The sequence below is a fragment of the Vulpes lagopus genome, chromosome 5 (genome assembly GCF_018345385.1).
Source record: "Vulpes lagopus strain Blue_001 chromosome 5, ASM1834538v1, whole genome shotgun sequence".
Classification (NCBI taxonomy): Eukaryota; Metazoa; Chordata; class Mammalia; order Carnivora; family Canidae; genus Vulpes; species Vulpes lagopus.
Genome location: NC_054828.1, coordinates 47,365,585 through 47,390,375, shown reverse-complemented (window position 1 = coordinate 47,390,375; position 24,791 = coordinate 47,365,585). Strand labels below are relative to the sequence as shown.

Sequence of the window (24,791 nt, the reverse complement as noted above, 5' to 3'; positions counted from 1 at the left end):
CTTGAAAGTTAAGAATAAATGAGCTTTGGGTTTTGAACTGAAGGTTGTCTGCTTGGAATCCTTTTTATGGAAAAAAAATTCAGTATCTGAGACTAAAGTTTTAGAAAACAAAATGAATTAATCACGATCAAAGCAGGAAAATTATCTTCTTATGGAAATAGTCACCAAATGTGTCATTTAGCTAACTCCTGGGTGTTTCATGTGAACCAGTGGCATGGTGCTTATTTTTAAATCAATAGTAATTATTAATAGTCCATTAGGTCTAAAGCATGGTGTTAAGCTGTTAGAGAATATAAAATGTAGATCCTGCTCTTCAGGTGCTTACAATTCTAGTGAAATAGCACATAGATCCTTGGAAAAGTATAACGATAGTAGTTTAGGTTCAAAGGTAGATGACCTGAGCCAGCAAAAGTACCCAAATAAGTTAATTATAATGAAAATCTCAGTGGGGTTTTGAGAAAGAAGAATCACTTCAGGTTGGAGTTTTCAGAGACAGTGATAACTGAACCAAATCTTGAAGGGTAGGAGGGATGTGGATAGACAGAGGTGAAGAAGAATGGGCATTTCAAGTCTTGAAATTCCTTGTTGGTCTTTTTAAAGGAAGCTGGGTAATTTTTGTGGATAATCTGAGTTACCCACTATCCAGCATACTGATAGCAGTTTAAAACGCTTCTCTGCCCTTCATTGTTTTTTCTTGTTCCCTATATAGTCAGTGGATTGACATGGGATGGGGAAAGAGTCAGTGGTCAAGAAATCAAAGAGGATCAGAGAATAAAGAAAATCCTCCTGGGAAATCTGCTAGTGGTTTCGTTTAATTTTATGTCTTAACATGGATCAGTGCTGAAATAGATCCTCCTCACAACATACAATTTACAGCCAATTTAAAACCAAATGATTATCCCTCTTCTATCAAGAGTAACACATTTTAAGGGCTGTGGTCCTTATGCTTCCAAAAGTGAACCAAGGGCATGCAGAATTGTGTCAACCAGAGCCCAAGGGTATTGAAAGAGAAATTGCTCCAGCATGCCGAGAGATCAGCATCTAAAGGATGAAGATGGGAGATAATCACTTATCATTTGACAATTGCAGTAAATAGAGTCAGAAAAAAAAATAGGTCTGACACCTGGGCAATTAAATTCTTAATAAGTTAGCGATTACACTCAACTGTGCTGGATGTGTTGCAGGAAGACAATGAAGTCCATTTCTACCTAAGTTGCAGATTGTACCTCCCCTTAGGCTATTAAGTTCAAAGATGCGGCTCCCCCCAGGAAATAAAGCGTGCTCCCTGCCTTCCAGTTCTCTATTCCATGCTGGCTGAGTTTTCATTCTAAGCACTTGCTTGAGCATTTTGGAGAATCTTCTTCTCAACAGGACGTTGGTATCTGAACAGAAAGAAAATTGTTTCTATTTCCAACTCAAAGGTGGTTGTATTTACATAAGCTCTTCTTTCATTTAAATCTGTCTTAATCCTCAAGGATTTAGTAGTTGAAATGCAAAATGCATTTTTTTTAATAAATGAAACAACCATAAGAGAAAACAAACAGTACAGAGAATTTTAACAAACCACCTTTCTTTATTATTATTATTATTATTATTATTTTTATGTTGTCTTGCTTAAAAGCCTTTGGGTTTCAAGATAGTTGTTTGTATTTTCCCAATAAAGGTTGAAATAAAAATGTATATGTATATACATATGAAATGGAGGAGTGAGGTCATTATTTCATCTGAAAGCACAACGTAATCATTTTAATCTTACTTTTAACCCATCTTTAAGGTAATTCTGCAAAATTCTATCTTGAGTTTGATAGCTGAGTTGAAAGGCAGCTGGTCTACTTTATCACTCCAACAGTTACATTAAAATACGGTTAATTATTAGCTCTTAGGATTACAAAAAGCATGGCGTACGTAGATATTTCCCCCCTAGAGTAATGTGCAAGAATTTATTCTGTGGCATGAATGGCTTAGTTGAGAGTTCTTAAAAATTTCTTCCCTTGTGAGGTGCTAATTGCGAGAGTTCCGTTCTGCACTAAAGGACCTGCCAGCAGAGCAGAGACATGGCAAAAGCTCCTGGTTTGCATTCATTTCTAAACTTGTTTTTCCATTTAATTGCACTCTAATTTCACTTTCGGCACTGTTGTAGAAAGGCATTTTGTTTTTTTACAAACAAAAATACTTAGACTCTAAAATGCTTTAAAAAAATAAAGGCAAAGGTTTCTTTTAGCTTTAAAACCGTTCTATGGATTGTAATTTTATTGATTTCTTTTCAGATTATCACTACAATCCTTATTGGCATATACTTTTCCCCTTACCATAATTGTTTTTTTGTGCGTGAGATGCTGTGTTTAAGTATTTCTACGATACTTGCATGGAATACTAGAAGAAGGTAGTAGGGTAATATGACGTCTTTCCAGTTAGGATAAGCAGAACTGTCCACTAATCAGCGCTACTGGCAATACCAAGACTAAAGCCACTAAGAAGCTTAAAATTATTTTTCTTTGATATTTATTACAAGCTAAATAAAGGATATATAAAGGACTCAAAATTGCATGGTAGACTTTCTTTTTCATGTAAAAATGAAATCAAGCCTGTATAATTTTCCAGTAGATTAGTCTGGTACCTTAGCAATGGAGCAAGTGATTTCCTTCTATAACTAAGTGCAGTGTATGTAGTGAAGAGAAGTGACATTTATTTTTCACCTACTGGGTTGTCAACAGCCTATATAAACATTATCTAATTTAATCCTCTATGGTAAGCATTATAGACCTTATGAAAACTCAGGATGGCTAACACTGTCAATACAACCCATAAAAAAGTACCGGTCACCCATTAGGTGACACTAATAGGAAAATACCTCAAAGCCTACATACTCCTGCTGAGTCAGTAACCTTTGTAGTCATCAGTCAATATTCAGAAATTAAAACATGGATAGGTTTCCAGTTTTGTTAAAGTTGTTTAAAAGCCATAAAGATCATAGGTTCTTGTTCCAGTTTCTTCCTTCCAACCTACTTCTGTTGCTTTTTGTCTTTCATAGCCCACTTTTTAAATTTATATACCAAAAGGCTATCTTCTGTTAGACTTGTGTCTGATCAACATTCCTTGAGAAATATTGTGACTGGTTTAATCAAGGTCTTGTTAAAAAATTAAAAAAATAAAAGGAGTTTAGAAGGAAACTAATTAAAATGTACTATTAAATATATTACTATAGGGCAGCCCTGGTGGCTCAGTGATTTAGTGCCGTTTTCAGCCCAGGGCGTGATCCTGGAGACCCGGGATCGAGTCCCACGTTAGGCTCCCTGCATGGAGCCTGCTCCTCCCTCTGCCTGTGTCTCTGCCTCTCTCTCTCTGTGTCTTCCACGAATAAATAAAATCTTAAAAAAAAAAAAATATATATATATATATATATATATACTATAGGACCCAGAAGGCTGCTGCTTTTAAAATAAATCAGATTCAATGGTATTAAAAAAAATCCACTCTTTCAATAATTTATCCCGTATACATACTTGTGTGTGTGTGTGTGTGTGAAATAGCCTACTTACAAAAATAGCACAGCATCTTTATAGTAGTAGAAGATTGGAAAGAACAAAAAAGTTGGTCAACTGGTGACTGACTACATAAAACTGATATATCCATATCCATTTAATGGAATATTCCACAGCTGTTTGAATGAATGAGGCAGCTCTATAGGTATCAATATAGTTCTAACATACTGAGGGAGAAAAACCAAAGTGCAGAACAGTGTACTTAGTGTAATTTATGTACAAAAAGAGGAAGATAAATAGTACATATATACTTAGGTTATGCATTAAATGTTTCTCTATTATAGACAAAGAGACAAAAATAGGCTTTAGGTAGGTAGGAGTTCGGTAAGTCCAAGAAGTTTCTTTTCACCATACAGCCTTCACTCAAGGGAAAAAAAAAAACAGCCTCTTACAGTACATCTATGGGTTTGTATTTTTTTTCTTCCTGGAAGTTTAGGTGTACTCCACCACCCAGGGACCTGCTCAAAACCCCCTTTTTCCAAGCATTTATCCATGGGAGAAGGGGCTTTTAGTTTTCATTTAATGCCATTTCACTGATTTTTTGACAAGCACCTATTAATTTTGTATAAAATATGATTTAACTGGTAGTAGGATTATAGGCACTCCCCATTCTGTATGGTTTCTTATAATTAAAAATGTTTTTAAAAAAATTTTGAAAAAGCTGTTGCAGGCTTTCTCTGTTGTTTAGTAAACATCACCAGGGGCATGATCTGCAGAGGCCAATTCTCTCCTAAGGTTTATTTAACTCAGATCGTACCTTTTCTGGAAAATTTTTGAATGCAGCTTTATTGGTTTAAGATGTAATGTCTTTTGCCCTGTAATTCACCCACGTGTCATCTCCTCAAGTTCTAGGTCTGGGCTTTTCACAAATTATCGTGCTTCTTAAGGGCACGATTTCCTGGGCCTGGGCTGTCCACTAAGAGAAGAGTCCATAAAGTGCTTTGTTCTCTTAGTTAAGGTGGCAGAAGGGAGTAGCATACAGAAGCGGCATACAGAGGTGATCACCTTCACAATGTGAAGACTCAAACACAAAGCCCTGTTTCAAATCACAGTTGGGGAGAAACTTTCTACAAGTAATCTATCAGAGCTCTCCAAAGCCTTACTGTTTCATTTAAGTGATCCCTGATTTTACAAAGTTGTTGAAGTTAATTTGCAGAATCAAATAACAGGCCAATTTATACGCATGGATGACAAAACAGAGGTGGACACATCATTGAGTTAATTTTGTTTCTATGTCTTCCAGTTCTGTCATGTGTTCTAGCTCTTACAACTTTTGTATATTTTCTTCACATGACATTTAACAAACGAACGTTATTTTGCCTTCATGTTTCCAATTAATTGCTCTTTTAAAGACACATTTCTGACTTTTCTTCTTTTCTGGCTTATTCACCAAGTGGACTGAAGGTAATGATAAGAGAAGCCAACAGGGAAGAGATAGACTGACTGTTCCTTCTTCCTCCTCAGCCTGCTGGTCTTCCTCTACTCCTTCTTGGCAGGTTTTTGTTTTTGTTTTTTTTAAGATGTTATTTATTCATGAGAGACACAGAGAGAGGAAGAGACACAGGTGGGAGGGGGAGGGGGGGAAGCAGCAGGCTCCCTGTGGGGAGCCTGATGTGGGATCCCGACCTGAGCCAGAGGCAGAGGCTCAACCACTGAGCCACCCAGGTGTCCCCTCTTGGCAGGTTTTTAACTCAAGGAGTAGCTGGCAAAGAAATGTTTGCAGAGTTGCAGACCCAGTGTCATAAGCAAGTGTATAGAAGGGTGTGTTTGGAACTGAGAAAGAATGATTTGGTAACTGGTACACATTCATACTTCCTTTATAGAAAATTTAAAAAATTGATTCATATGGAATTTTTTTTTTTATGCACTGATTAATAACCGTTCTAAAACCACTTTTCACTCACTAGCTTCTCTTTTTTCTGTATCTGAAATATGAAATGTATAGACAGTTTTATGTTAACAAATCCAACCAAGTATTTAAACACCCATGACGAGCACTAGATTAGACCCTGAGAGATTTAGGATATTGAGTGTCTACTATGTACAATGAATTAAGTACAAAAATGAAAAGATAGAGGTCTCTTCTCATGAATTGTGGAAAAAAGAAGACTGATTTTTTTGAACAACACTGTTTCTAGTAATAAGCTTAGATTGAGAACATTCCCCTTAGCATACATTTCTGTGGCATTTACCAGTTATGAAATGTAAATTATTCCTTATCTGCTACAGGATAATACATCAAGGGAAGATTTATTACCTTTTCCTTCCATCATGAAAAATGATTCTTCTAATTTTATCCAATGGCATTAAACTGTTAACAGTTATTTCTGCAACTTAACAGATAATGTTAAAATCAAATTACCCAGAGTGCATGAACTAACCTTTAAGATGTTAAAAAAATGTATTTAATAGCCTAATGTAAGTAATGTTTAAAAATATATTCTGGAGTAGATTGATTCATTATCACAAGGTGGATTTTCCTATCCTATTTAAATATTAGAGGGGTGCCTGGGTGGCTCAGTCAGTAAAACATCTGACCCTTGATTTTGGCTCAGGCCTGATCTCAGGGTCGTGAGCCTAAGCCCCACAACGGGCTCTGCACTAGGCGTGGCACCTGTTTCTCGAGGTTCTCTCCCTCTCTTTCCTCCTGTTCTTAAAAAAAGAAGAGATTATGGTTTTTTTTTCCCCAAGTTTCAGATATTTATTATTCAGTGTAAACCCCAACACAATACATCAACATAACTTCGTGCATTTAGAGGGGAAATATTTCCTGGATAAGTGGAAAATTGTGCGGATGGCTTCTGGAAGATCTTTATTCTAGGCAGCTTTATAGAGAACATTTCATTTAGAAGTCTGGGCCTTCTTTCTCCAGTTTGCTGTAATCTACATTCACTGAGTAGAACTTGTATTGATCATCGGAACCCAGTTTGTTCCAAGGTTCTGGGTTATTCTTCCTATCCCAACTAACATCTGGATTGAACAATGCCAAGCACAACACATACGGTGCTGCTCCAGTACCTCCTGCCCCAATAAATATGAAGAGGCGGATCAAGCTCGGATGCTTCTTGGCCTGACAGATGATCTGGCATAACATGGTTGCGGTGAGGTCTCCTGTGCAGGAGAAGGAAAAACCGAGTTGCTGCCAAGGCCTGGAACTAAGAAATGCCTCGAATAGGTTTTTCTTTGTAACATTTTCTATCTTTACTACCTTTCTCTTCTTTAAAAAAAAAAAAAAAAAAAATCACAATCCCAAGCTGAGAAACATGCCAGTTTGTTTTCTGAATAGAATTGAAATGTTAGGGCAGCCCAGATGGCTCAGTGGTTTAGCGCCGCCTTTGGCCTGGGGTGTGATCCTGGAGATCCAGGATCGAGTCCTGCCTTGGGCTCCCTGCATGGAGCCTGCTTCTCCCTCTGCCTATGTCCCTGCCTCTCTCTCTCCCTGTGCCTCTCATGAATAAATAAAATCTTAAAAAAAAAATTAAATGTTAGCTGGAAATTAGAGCCTGAGTCATCTTCATTTGAATATATATTTTATTTAGAATGCAGCACTAACAGCGTGATAAACTGTCACAAATTTATACCAAGAAGCACATAATCTTTCAAACATGTTGTTTTTCACAAGGAATTTAAGTACAGCATTATTGTCATTTGGTACTAGAGTCAAAGACGACATTTAGATTCTTCAGCTTTGGAGCCTTTAGTAACATCAAAATGATGGGCTAGTCAGGCAGAAGAAAGAAACTCAAAGGCAGTTTCTTTTTCTTCCGCCAGTTCCTTTGCAGTTAGATCCATCTTCTCACGGGAGAAATCATTAATAGTGAGACCTTCAACAATCTTCCAGGTTTTATTCTGTTTGAAAAGAATTGCAAATTAAAAAAAAAAAAAACGTAACAATGAAACTGGGCCTGATCTTATAGCAAGAGACAACACAGACTGAACTTAAAGCTAGTGGAGTATCTGTTTTTATTTTTTATTTTTATTTTATTTTTGGAGTATCTGTTTTTAAAGGCTGATTCTGGAGAAGCAAATCAAAGCCTGGGTCTGAACGAACAAATGATTCTGATAAAGGTTCAACACTTGAATTTAAAACTCACTGAATCTAGAAAAAAGAAATCTTTAAACGAGGACTTAATTAGCAAATGTTAAAAAAAAAGACTTTAGTATGGTTCTAATAAAAGTTAAGATATTATCGGTAGATGTCCTATAGCAGAGGCATAATGACACAGGGCGTGTAGTGGCAAGAGTTGAATCGTGCTTTCCAGATTAATTTCCATCTTTTAGTAACCTGAAGTTGTGTTTCGTACAATCTTAAAGTTGAGGAAAACGTCTAATTTAGTAAAGGAACAACTTTCTAGACTGAATTATACCAGTATTAATAAAAATATACAACTATTTTCTCAGAGTGGGACAGAGGGAAATAACTCCAAAATACCCTACCTTGATTGTAACAGGGAATGAGTACAGCAGATCATCAGGAACACCGTAGGGGTTGCCATCGGAGATAATGCCCATGGACACAAATTCTCCCTGAAAATAATAAACGTTTTACATCCTCATGGTGCTTAGGGATTAGTTCACACAACTGAACGACGCACGTATTAACAAAACGAAACCAGGTGATGCTTTCTTAGTGTGTGCGTAACTTCAATATTGTATAAGGAAACATCACCAGGCACTTTCATGGGTATTATTTCATTCCACTCTTCCAATCCATGTGTGAAGTAGGCCAGAGAAAATAATCCTCATTTTGTAAATGAGGAAGCTATGGCTCAATATAAGTTTTAAGAAAAAAAGTCACGCCCATCAGGTGGGCTAGGTGTTTTCCAGTATGATCTCATACAACCCTGTGAGGTAAATGCCATGTAAAAGATAACCAAATAGTTGAGAATGGTTAAGTAATTTTCCCAAGATTATTCAGCTTGTAGGCAGCTGATCTGGGCTATAGATCTAACCTGCCTGACTGTAAGGTTATGTTCTTTTCACATCACAACATCAGAGGCCTGTGCAAATCATGGAGTCCTCACCTCTGGGGTTCCAAACCAGATGTCTCTGACATGGTCACAGATGGCTTTTGCAGCAGACATCGCGCTGGACAGCTTTCGAGCCTTGATGACGGCAGCGCCACGCTGCTGCACGGTCTGGGTGGGGGCAGGCAGAGACAGCATTACTTGATCATGAGAACAGAATTTTCATCACTTCCAAGCTAATCCTGGGGTGAAAGACTGCAACCACAGTTTTAATGTCTTCCCATCCAAAATCCTAACAACTACCCAGCGTGGGCCTTACCAACCTATTCCAGTTATAGCTCCCATCTTTTTGAGAAAAGAAAACTACAAATCCACGCAGAAAGTTTACCACACTCCCCACAAATAAATGGATCTCTTTATGAAGATTAACTGGATGATGAGAAGGAACTTTAGTTTTTTCCCCCACAATCTTGACCGCCACATAACAGATCAGAGCAGACTGGATCATGACTGGCTTTGTACGTAGTCATCAGAGCAACTGTGAAAGGCCTGTTCTCCTGGAGAACCACGCCACCAAATGGACAATCAAGTCAGCAATGTGGTGTGTCTCTCAAGAGTTCTTTATGCTTGGCTGTTAAGAGGGGTTTTTCTTACTGTGATGAACTCTCCCTTGAGCCAGCTTTCATCTTTCAGAGCATCATAAACACCAACTTCCTTTCCTTGCAGTTTCACCTTGGCATGGCTGACATCTGGATACTGAGTTGAGGAATGGTTTCCCCAGATAATGACATTCTTTACATCATCAGAAGTCACACCAAGTTTAAGAGCAATCTAGTTAAATAAGAAACAAATAGATAACTTAGAAAAATACTTTTTATTTCAAATTGTGCCTGTCTGACAAACATCCTTAAGATAAAAACCCTCTGAAACTTCAAGAGAACACACAAGAGTTATACTGATTTGTAAAAATAAAAGAAACGTTATTGCCTGGTGATTTCCTAAAGCTTAACAGAGTTTATGATTAACTAACAGTATAGTGGGTTCATCAAACCTAAAACATCAAGAAAGAAGTTAATATGGATTGAATATATAAATGTGACCTTTGTTTTGTTGTTAATACTTGGAGATTCTGTAGCACTTCTGAACAGTAAGGTTAGAATATGGGGATTTCTCCATATTTAGGTGAAATTTTTATTATATACTAATATATAAATTAGTACTGCATCAAAGTTCTATGTAACAAAGGGAACAAACCCTGACAATTTTTTTTTTAAAGACTTTATTTATTTATTCGTGACATGCACAGTGAGAGGCAGAGACATAGGTAGAGGGAGAAGCAGGCTCCCTACAGGGAGCCTGATGGGGGACTTGATCCCTAGATGGGGGATCATGAACTGAGCCAAAGGCAGACGCCCAACTGCTGAGCCACCCAGGTACCCCCATACTCTGATTAAAAAAACAAAACAAAACAAAACAAAAAAACAAAAAAAACCCTCAATAAGGATAGCTCCAAATTGGAAACAATGCCGAAGTCCTTCAAGAATGGTTAAACTGTGGTACCTCCATAAAATGAAATAAATAAATAGGAGAAAGTGGAGAAACAATAAAAAGGAATAAACTTGGATGGGTACTAAAGGCATTAAACAGTGAAAAAAGCCAGGCTCAAAAGGTCACATACTCTACATGATTCTATTTTTGTGACGTTCTCAAATGACAAAATTCATTGAGATGAAGAATAGATACACGGTTGTCAGGGCTTAGCAACGGAGAGGAAGCATGTAACTATAATGAGGCAGGCTCTCTTACGGGTGATGGAACAATTCTGTAGCTCGACTGTGGTGATCACGGTAATCTATATATGTGATTAAAGAAATACAAAAAAATGAATGTAAAAACTGCAGAGATCTGAGTGGGTCTAGTAACAGTGCTGTGTGTAATTTAGTCAATTTCCTAGTTTTGAAAATGCTCTAGAGTTACGGAAGATGCTACACCTGGGGGAAATGAGTGATGGGGATATGGGATTTTCAGTAATGTTTTTGTAAATTCTTCGGAGTCTATAATTACTCTAAAATAAAAAGTTAAAACCAAAGCAAGCAACCAACCAAACAAAAAGGATACTGATGAAAAAGGCCAATACCTAAAATGTCTGTAATGACTGGAGTCATCTTTACACTGATTTATTTAGTCAAGTAAGAATCAAATGGTGTTTATTTTCACTAGGACTCTCCTTCTTCTTTTTTAGATTTTATTTTTTTGAGAAACTCACGCATATGCGTGAGTTGGGGTTGGGTGCGTGTGCAGAGAGTGAAGGGACAAGCAGACTCCCTGCTGAGCAGGGAGCCCAACAATGGGGCTTGATCCCAGGATCTTGAGATCATGACCAGAGTTGAAGACAGTGCTTAACCAAATGAGTTCCCCAGGTGCCCCACACTATGACTCTTTAAGTTGAGACTTGTTTCTTAAATACTAGAACAGTTACATGATTTTTAAAAATTTACTTAAAATTCTGTTTTTGATATTTAAAATCACTCATTTAAATCCTGCTTTATCTGGAGTTCTGGAAGTATTTGGAATATTAAGTACTAATCAGTCTTCACAGAGTAGTTGGATAGTTGGTTTCCAGGGAATCCAGCAACTGATTTCCTTGGTGGTTGAGCACAGCACCTTGGTGGTGTGCTGTGCAATGGGTATCCTTTTCTGTGTGTGCCATGACCTTCAAGGACTCAACAAGAACTGCCCTTACTTCTACTTAGCTGGTATCTGAGATAAAGGAAAATTTACCTGAGGCAAGTAACCCAAGGGGTCTTTTTTTTTTTTTTTTAACTTAAATTCAATCTGCCAACCTATACCAAGATGTCTATTATCAAGAACTTAGAACCCATCACTGCTGAATGTCAGCCCCAACTGCTGCACTCCAAAGTATGGTGAAGACAGACTGTTTTTGGGCCTCTAGTCCATACAGGAAGCTCCTTTACTTCCTTTGTCCTGCTGCCTACTTCCTCTTTTCTTTAGCCAATCCACTTCTGTCTGGACAGCAAAGCCCAATACTTTGCAGATGTGGTTTCTGAATTTCATTCCTGTCAGAGCAAATCTAAATTAACACGTATCCAGGACTGCACCTCCTTGTTCCCTTAGACCTTTCTTGTTGTCATGTAGATCTGTTCAACAGTTTTGGACTAAATCTCCAGCTCTAGTAATTTTCTGTGTCCCCCCCACCGCATACCAGCTAAATAGTTTTACTGCTCAAATACCCTGTCAACACACATATGCAGCTCTGGTTTACAAATACACAGGGCAGTTCTGTAGGTGATTAATAGTCATTAGGTAGCTAGGTCCTTTGATTTCCAAAATAAATTCTGTTAAGACTAGCAACATTCATGTAAGAAATTAGTCTTTGAGTTTGTTATTTTTCTCACTGGATGAACAACTTCTACAGGAGGAAGAAACTGCCTTTTCAAAAACTTCTTAAAAGCTCTCACCGTGCCAGACTGACATACTGGAACATGCGCCAAAAGTTAAAGTCTAACAAGACTGCTTTTCTCTTTGCTCATTCAGACTTTTGCCCCTACAGGGAAAACTGTTTCAGGCACTGGGACAAAGTGTCACTTAGTAGCACCTCCGAAAGCAGAATTTTCCAGTGCCTGCCTCTACCAAGGCCTCAACTTTTTTGTTGCACCAAAACCTCCTACCTCCACTCATTCAAACTAACCCCCATTCCTTCCACTCACTAGACTCTGCTTAAAACTAAGGAAAAAGATCCAGTTCATAGCCTAAAGCCCCCTCAGGAAATATTTGCAGTTTAAGCTTGTTTTATCTGATGACCTTCTAAGTAACCTGAATATTCAAGGAGACATATGAAGTGTGGTTCTTCTCAGCTCTTAGTCATAACCCTCTTAATAATAACACTACTAATAAAAATCATTACTGCAAAGAGCAGCCAGCCTTTATTGAGTTTTACTATGTGACAGGCATCAGATGATTGATTGGCCATGGTGTTTCAATTTTCAAAAAGCTCCTGTTAATACCCTGGTCACTGACCCCTTGGCATATTCATCTATAACTCCAAGGGGTAAGCGAACTTGAGAACAATTAAAGTTTCGTTGCTAAGTAGTGAAAAGTAGAATATTTCATGGAAATAGAATATTAAAAAGGTAGAGAAATAAAATTAAACATAAAATTAACAGTATAAAATCTGAATCTGATGGCTTAGCAATAGGAAAAAAGGAAGCAGTACCACACAAAAAGCTCAAATCATTCTTTTTTTATAATGTTCTACATATCTGACATAAATAAACTATGTCTTGTCCTATTAATTATCTATAATACCTGATTTATTTTTAAAAAAGTAGGCTCCAGGGATGCCTGGGTGGCTCAGCGGTTGAGCCATGCCTTGGCCCAAGGCATGATCCTGGAGTCCCAGGATCGAGTCCCACATCGGGCTCCCTGCATGGAGCCTGCTTCTTCCTCTGCCTGTGTCTCTGCCATTCTCTGTGTCTCTCATGAATAAATAAATAAAATCTTTGAAAAAAAAATAAAATAAAAAGTAGGCTCTATGCCCAGCATGGAACCCAAGGCAGGGCTTGAACTCATGATCCTGAGATCAAGACTGGAGCTAAAATCAAGAGTTGGACACTTAATTGACTAAGCCACCCAGGCACTCTGAATGACTTATTTTTTTAACCCCTGTAAGAAGACATTAGAAACAGTATTTTGGTATACTTAGCAAATGAAATATAGTTGAGAAAATTAAGTATAATTTCAGCCTCCTTAAGAGACTAGATTTAAAGACTCCCTAACAAATTAGAATAGCTTCCTCCTAAAGAAAAACAAAAAAGTAAGTTTAAGATTCAGCTACTTTAAAGTTAAGATAAAAAGGTTTTAAAGTTGAACATTCAAGATTTTAAAAGGTATTTTTGTACCTGAGCTTTGGCTCGGTTGTGATCCAAACGAGTCAAGCAACTGAAGTTCTCCTTGGGGATGGACGGTGCCGACTTGGAGGCAGTCAGGCAGTTGGTATTGGCTGGATTTCCCACCACGATAACCTAGGATTTATGGGAGGCACAAGAGAATTACAGGCCGTATACTGATGAACTAAACTATCTTAGAATATGACTGATATAAATGTGTATCATGTAGCCTTTGTATCAAGCTTTTATGAGCTAAGTATATATATATATAGTTACCACTGTAGTTTCTAGAGTATTTCTACCCCATTGTTAGTATCTGGTGTGTTTACTGAACATGTCTTTAATAAAGCTACCAACATGTATAGAAGTTGCTTTCCAGGTGGCAGTGTTCAAGATGGAAGGCACAGGTCTTTCTATTTTATTTTGGGTCCAGAGACAGAGCATTTGTCTATTTACCACATACACACACACCAAGTAATCTAAGGCTCTGAGAGATCAATTCATTCAAAAAATTTTCTTTCTTCTAAAAGTAGTCCAAGAAAGAAATGCTAGTTGAGCACTTCAGGACAATGATTTCTTTATTAACGAAAAGAGTTTTTTAACTCGCCTAATCCTAAGAATTAACTGGGGATTTGCTAAAATACAGATTATCAGGTCCTGTCCATTCCACACCTATTCAATCAATCCTTGGTAGAAAACACTTCAGGCCACTTGTTTTTTTAAGTTGGAAGGTATAGGTACACTGCATTATAATAGAGTATAGGAAAATGCACACATGTAGTTTTTCTTTCAAGTTTTAAATGCTTTAATAAAACTAAAAACTTACTGTGAAATAATGTCAAACTTATGACAAGCTCTAAGCATATTACAAATATTACAAAAAGTCAGGATTGGGAAGAACAAGTCTACTGAAATTAATAAAACCTCTAACCAGCAAGCCTTTTTGCTAATAACTAAGTCCTAGTTAACTGATATTTAATTGGAAAAAGGAGGCCTTATTGTAAGATTAAGAAGTAAGTAGCTTCAGCAAAGAGACAGAAGAGGAATTTATACCAACTCAAGTCCTTAAGAGACAAGAATATCAAAATTCTTCTGGATTGAGAAAATCTGAGCATTTCAGAAGCTACCCCCTCTCACTGCTGAGAATGCAGCTCACAGCCATCTCTCTCTATCGCACACACAAATCCTAATGTCTGAACAAATATTCCCACACAACTAAAAGGCACCAGAAGGTTCCTGTCTTCTCTACAGGTCTGTAAGTTAGTATTAAATTTCTGTATCACAGTAACGGGCAAAATATTTTTGAGCACCTCTAAATAAAGATTTCTATCCTATATGGGAAAAAAAACCCCGAAAAGGGAAGCTTATCAAGCAAGACTCTATCTTCCACAGAACTGGGGGGAAAAATAAAAGCAAATAATTGTGTCTTTATTTAAATGATCAAAGAAGAAGTTTCAAATGCTAATAATGAAAACCGCAGAAAATAGGGTATTGGTCACCTTAACTGACTTCTTGGCATATTTCTCCAAGGCTGCACCCTGGCATTTGAAGATTTTCACATTTGCTTTGAGTAAATCCTTCCTTTCCATGCCATCCCTTCTTGGCATGGAGCCCACAAGAATGGCCACATCCAGGTCTTTGAAGGCAACGTCCTCTTTATCTGTTGCGATGACATCTGTGAACATGGCGATAAACATTCAGAGCTACTGAAACACCAAAGTCTGAGATTTTCTTTTATTTATTTTTTAAGATTTTATTTATTTGCCAGAGAGAGAGAGAGTACAAGCAGGGGGAATGGCAGGCAGAGGGGGAGGCGGAAGCCAGCTGAGCAGGGAGCCCATTGTGGGGGGTCGATCCCAGGACCCTGAGATCATGACCTGAGCTAAAGGAAGACGCTTAACTGATTGAACCACCAAAGAGCCCCGGAGGTTTTCTTTTTCACACTGAATCTACTCAGTAATTTTTTCATTTTGTAGCAAATGTTTACTTTTATATATCACAATGATAAAAGTTTTAGGGGCCTAAGAAAGGAAAAACAATATAATCAACAAATATAATATTAGCAGAAATGTAAATTACATTCATTTTGCTTTTCCTATTTCAGTAATTATTTCAAGTTTGAAAATTCTACAGCTTTTTTTTTTATGATCAGATACGGCACAAAGTATAACATGATAACTTTCAACTCTGTGCAGCATTTGTTATTCACACTAATTACCACAGATAACATGAAAGAAACTAATTTACCTAACCTTCAAGTTGTAATTACTTTAAGGTCTAAGATATCAATCACAAATTCAAAATAATGTTTACTGAGGAGTTTTGTGCCAGGAATAACACTACGGATTTTGTTGTATCAAATTTAATCTTAATATTTTATGTATGAAGAACAAAGAGGTTTAAGAGATTAATTAGCTGCCATCAAAAATCAGCAAACCTGTAATTGCAGCCCAGGCTGGTCCAGAGGTCAACCATTACTCTACTGTGCCAGGCCAATAAACATAAACTGCTAATTCTTTAATCAAAGAACGTATATTATCACCCTCCTTTATTGACAGTATTAAAAAGGCCATGACCAGTGCCACAGAATGAATGTCTGTGCCCCTTACAAAATTTATGTTGAAACCTAAACCCCAGTGTGGTGGTATTAAAAGGGCCTGTAGAAGATAATTAGGTCATGAAGGTGGAGCCCTCATGAGTGAGATTAGTGCCCTTATCAAGGAGGTCTCAGAGGGCTTCTTCACCCCTTCCACCTTTTGAGGACAGGAAGAAGATGGTCATCTATGAACCAGGAAATGGCCTCTCACCAGAATGGGACTAAGCTGGTACCTTAATCTTGGATTGCCCAATCTCTAGAACAATGAGAATTAAATTTTTGTTGTTTATAAGCCATTCAGCCCATGGTAGTTTTGTTATAGTAGCCCAAATGGACTAAGACAACAGGGATTCAGCATTGTCATCAGCAAGTTTTTAGGGGTCAACTTGTGTTGCATAAGGCTGCTGTAAAGCCCCCAACTGGTCTCCAAAAATTACCAGTTGATGGGGGGGAATCTTCTTCTTCCCAACCATGCATCCTTATTTGCAGAATCTTCCCTCCTTGTCATATTCACAGCTGACCGAGGACAAGTGGACTATAACCTGGACCCGTTAGAGAGAGCAGAGGAACTCAGCAGAGAAAGGAATAAAAATGCAACAATGCAGCAAACTTGATTTGGAAACAGAGTGAGATGTGCTGTCAACTATGCTTCAGTTTTAAAAAAGAAACAAGAGGGTGAGGAGCAAGAGCCAGCAGAATAGCTTGGCAGGGTAATGCACTCTTACATAACTTTGCAACTCCATGATTCAGACAACAGAGTACCCCTTCTAGTAAATATTTACTGAACAGACATATGAATTCTGAGCATGGTTTATTTCTTTTTAAAAATTTATTCCCCTATTATTTTAGGAAGAAAGTGAGTGTGTGGGTGTGTGCGCGCATACACATGGGGGAGGGGCAGAGGAGGGAGGGAGAGAGAATCTCAAGCAGACTCCCAGCTGAGCACAGAACTGGACGCAGAGCTCAGAGAGCTAGAGACCACGACCCAAAACTGGAACCAAGAATTGGACACTTAACCGACTGCATCACCTAGGCGCCCCTTTGAGCATGGTTTCAATTGGGTATGTATATATTTTGATCTGTGCAAAGTTAGGAGAGTAGTGTTAATAATTAATCCTTATTAAAAGAAAACGGTCATAATGAAGGTATACCTAAAGAAAAATATTCAAATTAGTTTACAAGTTGACCTAACATTTTAATGAGACTTTCAATCAAACTTAAGACTGTCTTACATTTGTATAATAGTTCAATGATTCTTAAAGGCTATTAGCAGAACTCTCAGGGTTTTTTTTTTTCAAACACGCAGCATATGATTAAGACAATTTCTACTATATCTCAATCTGATGACAGGCTGTGGGTTAGGACTATATGTAAGGGACCACACAATTTCAGCCTCGGGGCAACATATGGCTATAGAAGACATCATCTAGAGCTGCACAATTTAGGCATTACTATTACTGTTTAAACAGATTTTAAATAACAACAGTGTAGACAATCTCAGGTGTATAACCCTTGTGCAACATTATGCTCAATTAGTAAGGTAAATTAGGTAGAAGCATGTTGGAGAAAAAGCAATAGTCTTTTAACCAACACTATTTCTTGCTTTTACCCTTTATTCTTCATATATGTCTTACCAAATAGTTGTAGTTCAAAAAAAAAAAAAAAACCAAAATACTTTTATGAAATACTAATTGAGAGGCTAGTCAAAAATCTAAACCTGTTTTTTGAAAGACATAAAATACTATAGAATTCTTTTATCCTCCACCCCCCAAACTCACCTTTCAGGAGGGGAAGGGCACAGTCTTGTAGTTCCATTAGGACACCATCTAGGACACCCATCATGGGAGTGATATCCAATAGCACAAGAATTATAGGCTGCCAAATAAATAGCAAGGACAACATGTATCAGGGTAGGTTAAGTCATTTGGTCACAAAAAGGCCTCTTGGAAGGTTTTTATTTGGTGTGTATTTGTGTAAAATTGCCATTAATTAGTTATAATTATTTTAGGTCAGGTATCTAACATCATGCCACTTTCTGAAAAAGGAATGCTATAAAACCAACAAGAGTTTGCTAATAGACAAAGGAAGAGGATTCACCATTATTGCATTTTAAAGGAGTATACATATAAAAAAAATGAAGTGACATGCCATCGCTTACTTTTTAAAAAAGATTTATTTATTTGAGAAAGAGAGAGTGTGTGAAAACACGTGTGCATGCACCCATGCTCAGAGGCGGTTGGGGAAGGGTAGAGAATCTCAAGCAGACATCACTCTGAGCGCAGAGCCCAATACGGGGCTTGATCTCATGACCTGAGCTGAAACCAACAGATGCTCAACCAACTGCACCACTCAGGCGCCCCAGCCATAGCTTTACTCTTGTTCACAGCTGTAAATCTAATTTTAGTTCGTGGAAAGCTAAGCATTATCTAGCATGAAGGAAGATCTTGAGATCTATGGGTGAAGAGAAGGAATGGATACTTTAGAAAGGATTTATTTATTTATTTATTTAAAAGATTTTATTTATTTATTCATGACAGACAGAGAGAGAGAGGCAGAGACACAGGCAGAGGGAGAAGCAGGCTCCATGCAGGGAGCTCGACGTGGGACTGGATCCCAGGTCTCCAGGATCACACCCCGGACTGAAGGTGGCGCTAAGCCGCTAAGCCCACCGGGGCTGCCCATAGAAAGGATTTTAGTGTGATCAGACTTGCTGGAATAGGGAGTGCCTCTTTAAACCAGAAAGCAGATCTGCCTATTTTGGGTATAAAGATCATTTATCAACAAGGAAGCACTAATTCAGCAACTGTCTCTCCCACGTGACTCTCCCTAATAGTCATGGTTACTAGTGAAAACCTTCTAGTGACTGACAGCTCCTGGCTGTACCAAGTCAACTAAGTACAGTGTGCGGAATAGTTGATTTGCAAAGCATTTTCAATGCCTGGAAGGGTACACTGAAATAAGATCCCAGCTTACATTCATAGCAGCGTGCCCAGTACATTTATTGGGATGGCCCATTCCTTATCATTTAAACATTTCGTTGAAACTTAATACAGGGTTTACTGATAATATTCTTATTTGGACTTGAGGTACATAGATAGTTCCCCTACCTGGTCTTTACCAAAGACAGATCCATTTCCAATACTGTACAGCAGTGAATATGCAATTTGACCAGCTGCTCCAGTCACGAGGACTCTGATCGGTTCAGACTGTAATGAAAGAGACCCATTAATTAACACCTTATTTAAAAATGCGATTTCACCCTAAACATATCTAGGATTTTTCTATAATAACTACATACTTTAAAATTAAAAGTTAATGTAAGATTTTAAAGTCTCTTCACATTTGGCTTAGTAGGAGACAAACTTATTCCAGACTTGTACCAGCAAAAGAACATGCACAAATCAGCTGAGCAACGTCTGGAACATGTGTCCTTTGGTTACATATTTATACAGTGTTATTTAACTCTCACAGTTACCCTAGATTTACTTACAAAATCTTATCCATCTTTTTAAGGCTATTTTGCCACTGAAATAGGCCTAACAATGTTGCTGTGCCTTATATGGTGATAGAAACCCTGGCAGCCACTAGAACCTTATAAATCCTCTTATGCAAATCCCCCCACTCCCCATCTGCTCAATAGAATCCTTTACACCAGGAAGAGGAGTGACAGTGTTAAAATTTTCCATTTACAATGAGTCAGAAAGTTTTAATAAAACTAATCATGATTCAACTGGACTACTTGAATGAAGAAACATAAATAAGTCTTTATCTTTTATTTAAGGAGAAAGAGAAACAAGAGAATACTGGATTATAATAAATTTTAGTATTAGATAACCACGGCAAAATATAGTGACAGCTGACAACCCGATTCCACGGGAAAATTAACTTTTTTAAAAGATTTTATTTATTTATTTATTCGTGAGAGGAATAGAGAGAGGCAGATAAGAGGCAGAGAGAGAAGCAAGCTCCATGCAGGAAGCCCGATGCGGGACTAGATCCCCAGACAGGGATCATGCCCTGAGCGGAAGGCAGATGCTCAACTGTTGAGCCACCCAGGCGTCTCGGGAAAATTAATTTTAAAAGAGAGGAAGGAGAAATACAAAGAGCATAATTGTTATAGTAGAGAGAAGTTGCCTCATAGACCTCAACAGATCCTGAACAAAGTACAGACATGTGGACAAAAATAAAAATTAATATTCAAAGTGATGATCCCAAGTCATCAAAAAAAAAAAAAACTCAGAGAATTAAAAAGATAGAAATATTTATTAAAAAGAGATGAACAAAAATGTTCGGAAACTTAAGGGATATATTAGATGGAAAAATTCAACCAGGGTGAATTGTTCCCTTCCTTGACAATATTGTGTAAATGGACTTTCACTGAATCACCTCTATTGTTACTTGCAAGAGAGAAGTGGTCCACTGAAATGAATGGGGACAGAAGCCTTTGACTTTATATTTAGAATTCCCTCTTCCAGGTGAGTCATGTTTTTGGGATGGAAGGAGACTTTGTCATATGACCTTCTAACTCTAATCTCTAATGGTCAGCAGCCTTTAGCAATTTGATACCCATAGAAATTAAAGGGAAAAAAAAAATCTCAGGAAAGAAGTGTCAACTGCTGTAAGAGAAAGGAATCTGTACGTAGCAGATGACGTATGCACTTCTTCCTCACAGATGTGGCCAGGGTGTGAGTGGGAAGAAGCAGAAAACTATGGAGTGTTATTCCCTGACCTTCTGAGTCTCTTCCTCATTTTCACCAGCTTTTCCCCTAGACCTCATAACCCTAAAAAGACAAAATACGGTAATTCCCCAAATAAATCCTTTTTTTTTTTTCCACAGTACATTCTTAGGTTTCCAAATAGACTTTAGGTTTATAGAGAACACTAAAAGTCATATGTGGTTTGTAATCATTTGGCCTTTACATGTTTTAACTGTCGTTTTCCCTCCTTACCTTGAAGTAGAATAGGTGAGGAAAAGGGAATGGAGGAAAAAATTATTCCTCCTTTCTCTTTAGAATGCAAGCTCCTTAAGGACAGGGGCTTTGTTGATTTTATATACTGTTGTATTCTAACTGCCTGCAACAGTGCCTGGCACGTAGTTGGAGCTCAAATACTTGCTGAAGGAATAGCTGGATCTTGTAAAATTACTACCCCAAATTTGGAAACATAAAAGGATTGTTTGGAAGCAAACCTAACATGCTTTAAGAAAACTGAGATATTTTATTCACACATACTTGCACTGAGAAGGTTGGAAGCTTAGCGACCACAATAATTCCAGCTATCATTAGCAAAAACTATGTCAGCTTTAATAATAATTTTTAGTTTAGTTTAAACTAAACTATGTTAGCTTTAATAATATAGTCTTATAAATCAACTGATGTACTGTTATCTCAGTTCATTCATTATTACATCTTTCCCAACTGAAACTCTATTATGCACCTGGCCAGAGAACCCATGAGTGAACCACATACAGGAAACAAGAGGATAACCCAATTTTCTAAAAGAGGGGGCGAGGGGGCTAGAAGTGTCAGTGTAGTAAAGAGACAGCCTCTAGAGCCAGATGTTCTGGGTTCAAATCCTAACTTTACAACTTTACAACTGTGTGTTTCTGACAAGTTACTTATCCTCTCTGCATTCAGTTTCCCCACAGTAAAATGGAGACAATGATAGCAGCAACCTAACAAATGGGGTAGTTGTAGGGATTGAGAGAGTTAACATACAAAGCCTTAAGAACAGTACGTAGCAAATACTATAATTATGGGTCTCTGTCACTGTAAAATTTTCCTCTAAGGATTCTTATAACCTGTGGTTTTCTACTTACATGTCTGTTACTCTCTACTAGACTAAACCACCCCCCCCCCCTTGCTGTGAGGGCAGTTGGCCTTGGGCTCAAATCTGCGTTCCCATATAGTGTTCAACAAGTATCTGTTGAATGAATAGAAGGGTTAGATAAGGAAAATGTAAACACATGCTACCTCAGTGTAAAGCAAGCCAGGATAAGAAATGACGGGGCAGGGGAGTAGCACTATGTGTAAAACTTGTAGGTAGGTGGTTAGAGCATAATATTGTAGTCAATCTTAGGCATTAGTTTTAGTTGCTAAGAAAATGCGCTCCCAGTATCCCAGTCCTTGGTGAAGTGGTTGTGGCCAACTATGAACAGCTGCTCCTTCCATCTCAGCAGTTTCCTTCTTCCAAGTCTAAGAATGGGTTTTCACAGGCAATTCTATCTTTCAAGAGTGGTATGAAGCCTAGTCAATGTCCGAATGTTTGATTATGAAGTGGGAAGGGATGTACCTATTTGGGTTTTTTTTTTTTTTTCCTCTTTGCAACATTGCAGTTGAAAAGCAGGAGGGTGGGAGATTCCTGCTGACTTTCTACAATGTTACAGTGTGAAGACAGGTTGCTATTCTTTGCTTAGATATCCGGGCAGTCTGCCAAGATCCAGAGAAGGAATGTCTTTGCTCTTGGCAGGGCTCTAATGACCTTCCCGCAGACTGACTGCTTTGCGCATGTGCTCCAGGCTCAGTTATAAAGCTTGACTCTAAGCGTTCCTTCTGTTATTCTACAGAAAGACCCAGGCATTCCTTTTTTACCTTCTAATTTACATATATTTCTGTAATATAAAAAACATTCATTCAGATTCCTTCATATCGAATCATTCAGATTCCTTCATACCGTTAATCCTTGCTGTCCCTCCTTATTCCCTCTTTAAAAAGCAAGCAAACAAACAAACAAAACTGCTTTGAACACCTTACAAAAGATGGCTCTTTTAAAACTGAGGGATTGTTCACGTGATCTCCTGAGGAGGCAAGGAGATTCTGAGTCACCTGAGAGTGCTGTCAGTTTCGGTAAACTGCCGGCAGTGTTCTTTCTTAGGGACATCTCTGTGTTATCTGGTGCCCGAGTGACCTTCCAGGAGTGAGGCCTGTTTTATCTACTGCGTAGCAAAAAGATGTACGAATGGGGACCCAGGATTCTCCCTGTGACCTTGGGAAAATCATTTAACCTCACCAGGCTACCTTTTCAAATTAGAGTAAATAATCCCCAAATTCCCTTCTAATTCGAGAATTCCATATTCTGAATTGCAGGGAGTAAAGCTATTGGGTTATATAAATACTGATAAAATACTTCAGTTTGTATTTGGAATATGAACTTGTATCTTCCTCCTGAACCTCAGCTACTGAAAATAAATTTTCAAAATGATGTGGTAATTGTCTGTATGGCACAATACGGTTAAGAGCGAGCTGGAAGGCTCTTGGGAGCAAACAGTTATATGACCTTGAGCAAATCATTCTTTTTGGGTTTCAATAAACTCAATCTTAAGATTTGAAGTGGGGAAGATTTATCAAAATGATCTTCAAAAAGGTCCCATCCAGGTCTAAAATGATAACATCTGAGGTTCTCTGATAAGTACCCCCACATTCTTTGCTAAGATCATTAAATCATAGACAACCAAAGCCATCATTTAAAGACTAATTGTAAGTAGGAAACCGAGGTTTAACATTTACTGAGAATTAGTAGCTGTCCCCCACTGCTCCCTTATAAAGAGAGAGGAGGCATTAATCTCCTTGCCTGGAAATTATGTCTTTTCAGGTTCTGGAAAATTTCCAATTCATCCAAATTATTTCCCCACAATTCCCAGCTATTTCAGTATTTTTGAGATAACGGAGTAAGAATGACTTCAACTATAAATACAGATTCGAAAAGACATTTATGATTTATTATTGGATGTCAAAAGTCACCTTCACGCAGCAAGCAGATTACTCAAACGTCAGAGGCCCCTCGCCACCACCCCCGCCCCCTTTCATCAGAGACAAGACACGCTGATGTAGGCATCCGGACCTCGACAAGACGGTCACGCTGTGTAACATTAACACTAGGGGCTCTAGAATTCATCACCTACAGACCAGCAAAGAATATCTGCACCAGTTACTTGGCTGGCGATGCCATCACTGCCACTCGTCCCGACATTACCACAGGAGATCAATGAGCAGGTTTTAAATAACACTTTGTGCAATCAGATATGGCGGAAACACGTCTCTGCAAAACGGCGATCGCAATCTGGAGTACCTGGCAAGCACATCGTTACAACTGCGGAGGGCCCTCTGCTTTCAGTGGGCTCAGGAAAGAAAAAGAGCTTACGACCTCCCCCGCCTCCCCATTACCGAACCTCACCATCGTCCTTATCCAACCGTGTATCTATCTGGCTTCGGAGAAAACCCGCGGCTTACTCTGCACGCACGCCACGCAGCAGGACTGAGCTCAAGCCTCCCCAAGGACAAATTTCTTTCAAGTCCCCGAAAGAGCCCCCTCTCCCACCCCGCCAGGTGGAAACCAACCCCTTCCCAATTACTAGGTCACTGCGACAGTCCCCAAAAGAGGAGTCGAGGCTTTCCAAAGGGCTCGAAGGACAGTGCTTCGCACGACCGCCCCCCGCCCCGAAAAGTCCTTCAAGCGCAAGAAACCCCACACAAGGGCGCGAAGGTCGGGGGTGGAGGAGGCGGGAGGCAGGATGCAGGATGCAGGATGCAGGATGCAGGATGCAGGAGCCCGCACTCACCATGATTAAGAAGTGCGCGAACAATTTCAGCACCTGCAAAACGAGCCTCACGGAGCCGGGTCACCTTTACTGCGGAACTGGCTCGGGGAGGGCGAGCGCTGTTGGATGGGAAAATGCTCGGCTCCCCGCCGCAGCGCCCTCTGGGAACTGTAGTTTACGCTGCCCGGATTCTAGCGCCCCCTCCAGCGCGTCCCCTTCAGTGTTGAACTACACTTCCCGACG

At 38.7% G+C, this 24,791-nt stretch overlaps 2 protein-coding genes across 2 annotated transcripts; both read right to left on the bottom strand.

Annotated features, from left to right (window-relative positions):
• Positions 1 to 6,217: 6,217 nt before the first annotated feature.
• On the bottom strand, positions 6,218 to 6,921 carry LOC121490982 (cytochrome c oxidase subunit NDUFA4-like). The gene has a single exon (XM_041755271.1). It carries the CDS (start codon positions 6,634 to 6,636, stop codon positions 6,388 to 6,390), a length of 249 nt encoding a protein of 82 aa, XP_041611205.1. The 5' UTR covers positions 6,637 to 6,921; the 3' UTR covers positions 6,218 to 6,387.
• A 134-nt stretch (positions 6,922 to 7,055) lies between these two features.
• On the bottom strand, positions 7,056 to 24,726 carry MDH1 (malate dehydrogenase 1). The gene is made up of 9 exons (XM_041755268.1): positions 24,570 to 24,726; positions 19,120 to 19,218; positions 17,791 to 17,887; positions 14,916 to 15,091; positions 13,429 to 13,551; positions 9,164 to 9,340; positions 8,567 to 8,680; positions 7,980 to 8,069; positions 7,056 to 7,391 (listed from the first exon to the last, which is right to left on the bottom strand). Exons 1-9 carry the CDS (start codon positions 24,570 to 24,572, stop codon positions 7,266 to 7,268), a joined length of 1,005 nt encoding a protein of 334 aa, XP_041611202.1. The 5' UTR covers positions 24,573 to 24,726; the 3' UTR covers positions 7,056 to 7,265.
• Positions 24,727 to 24,791: the final 65 nt, after the last annotated feature.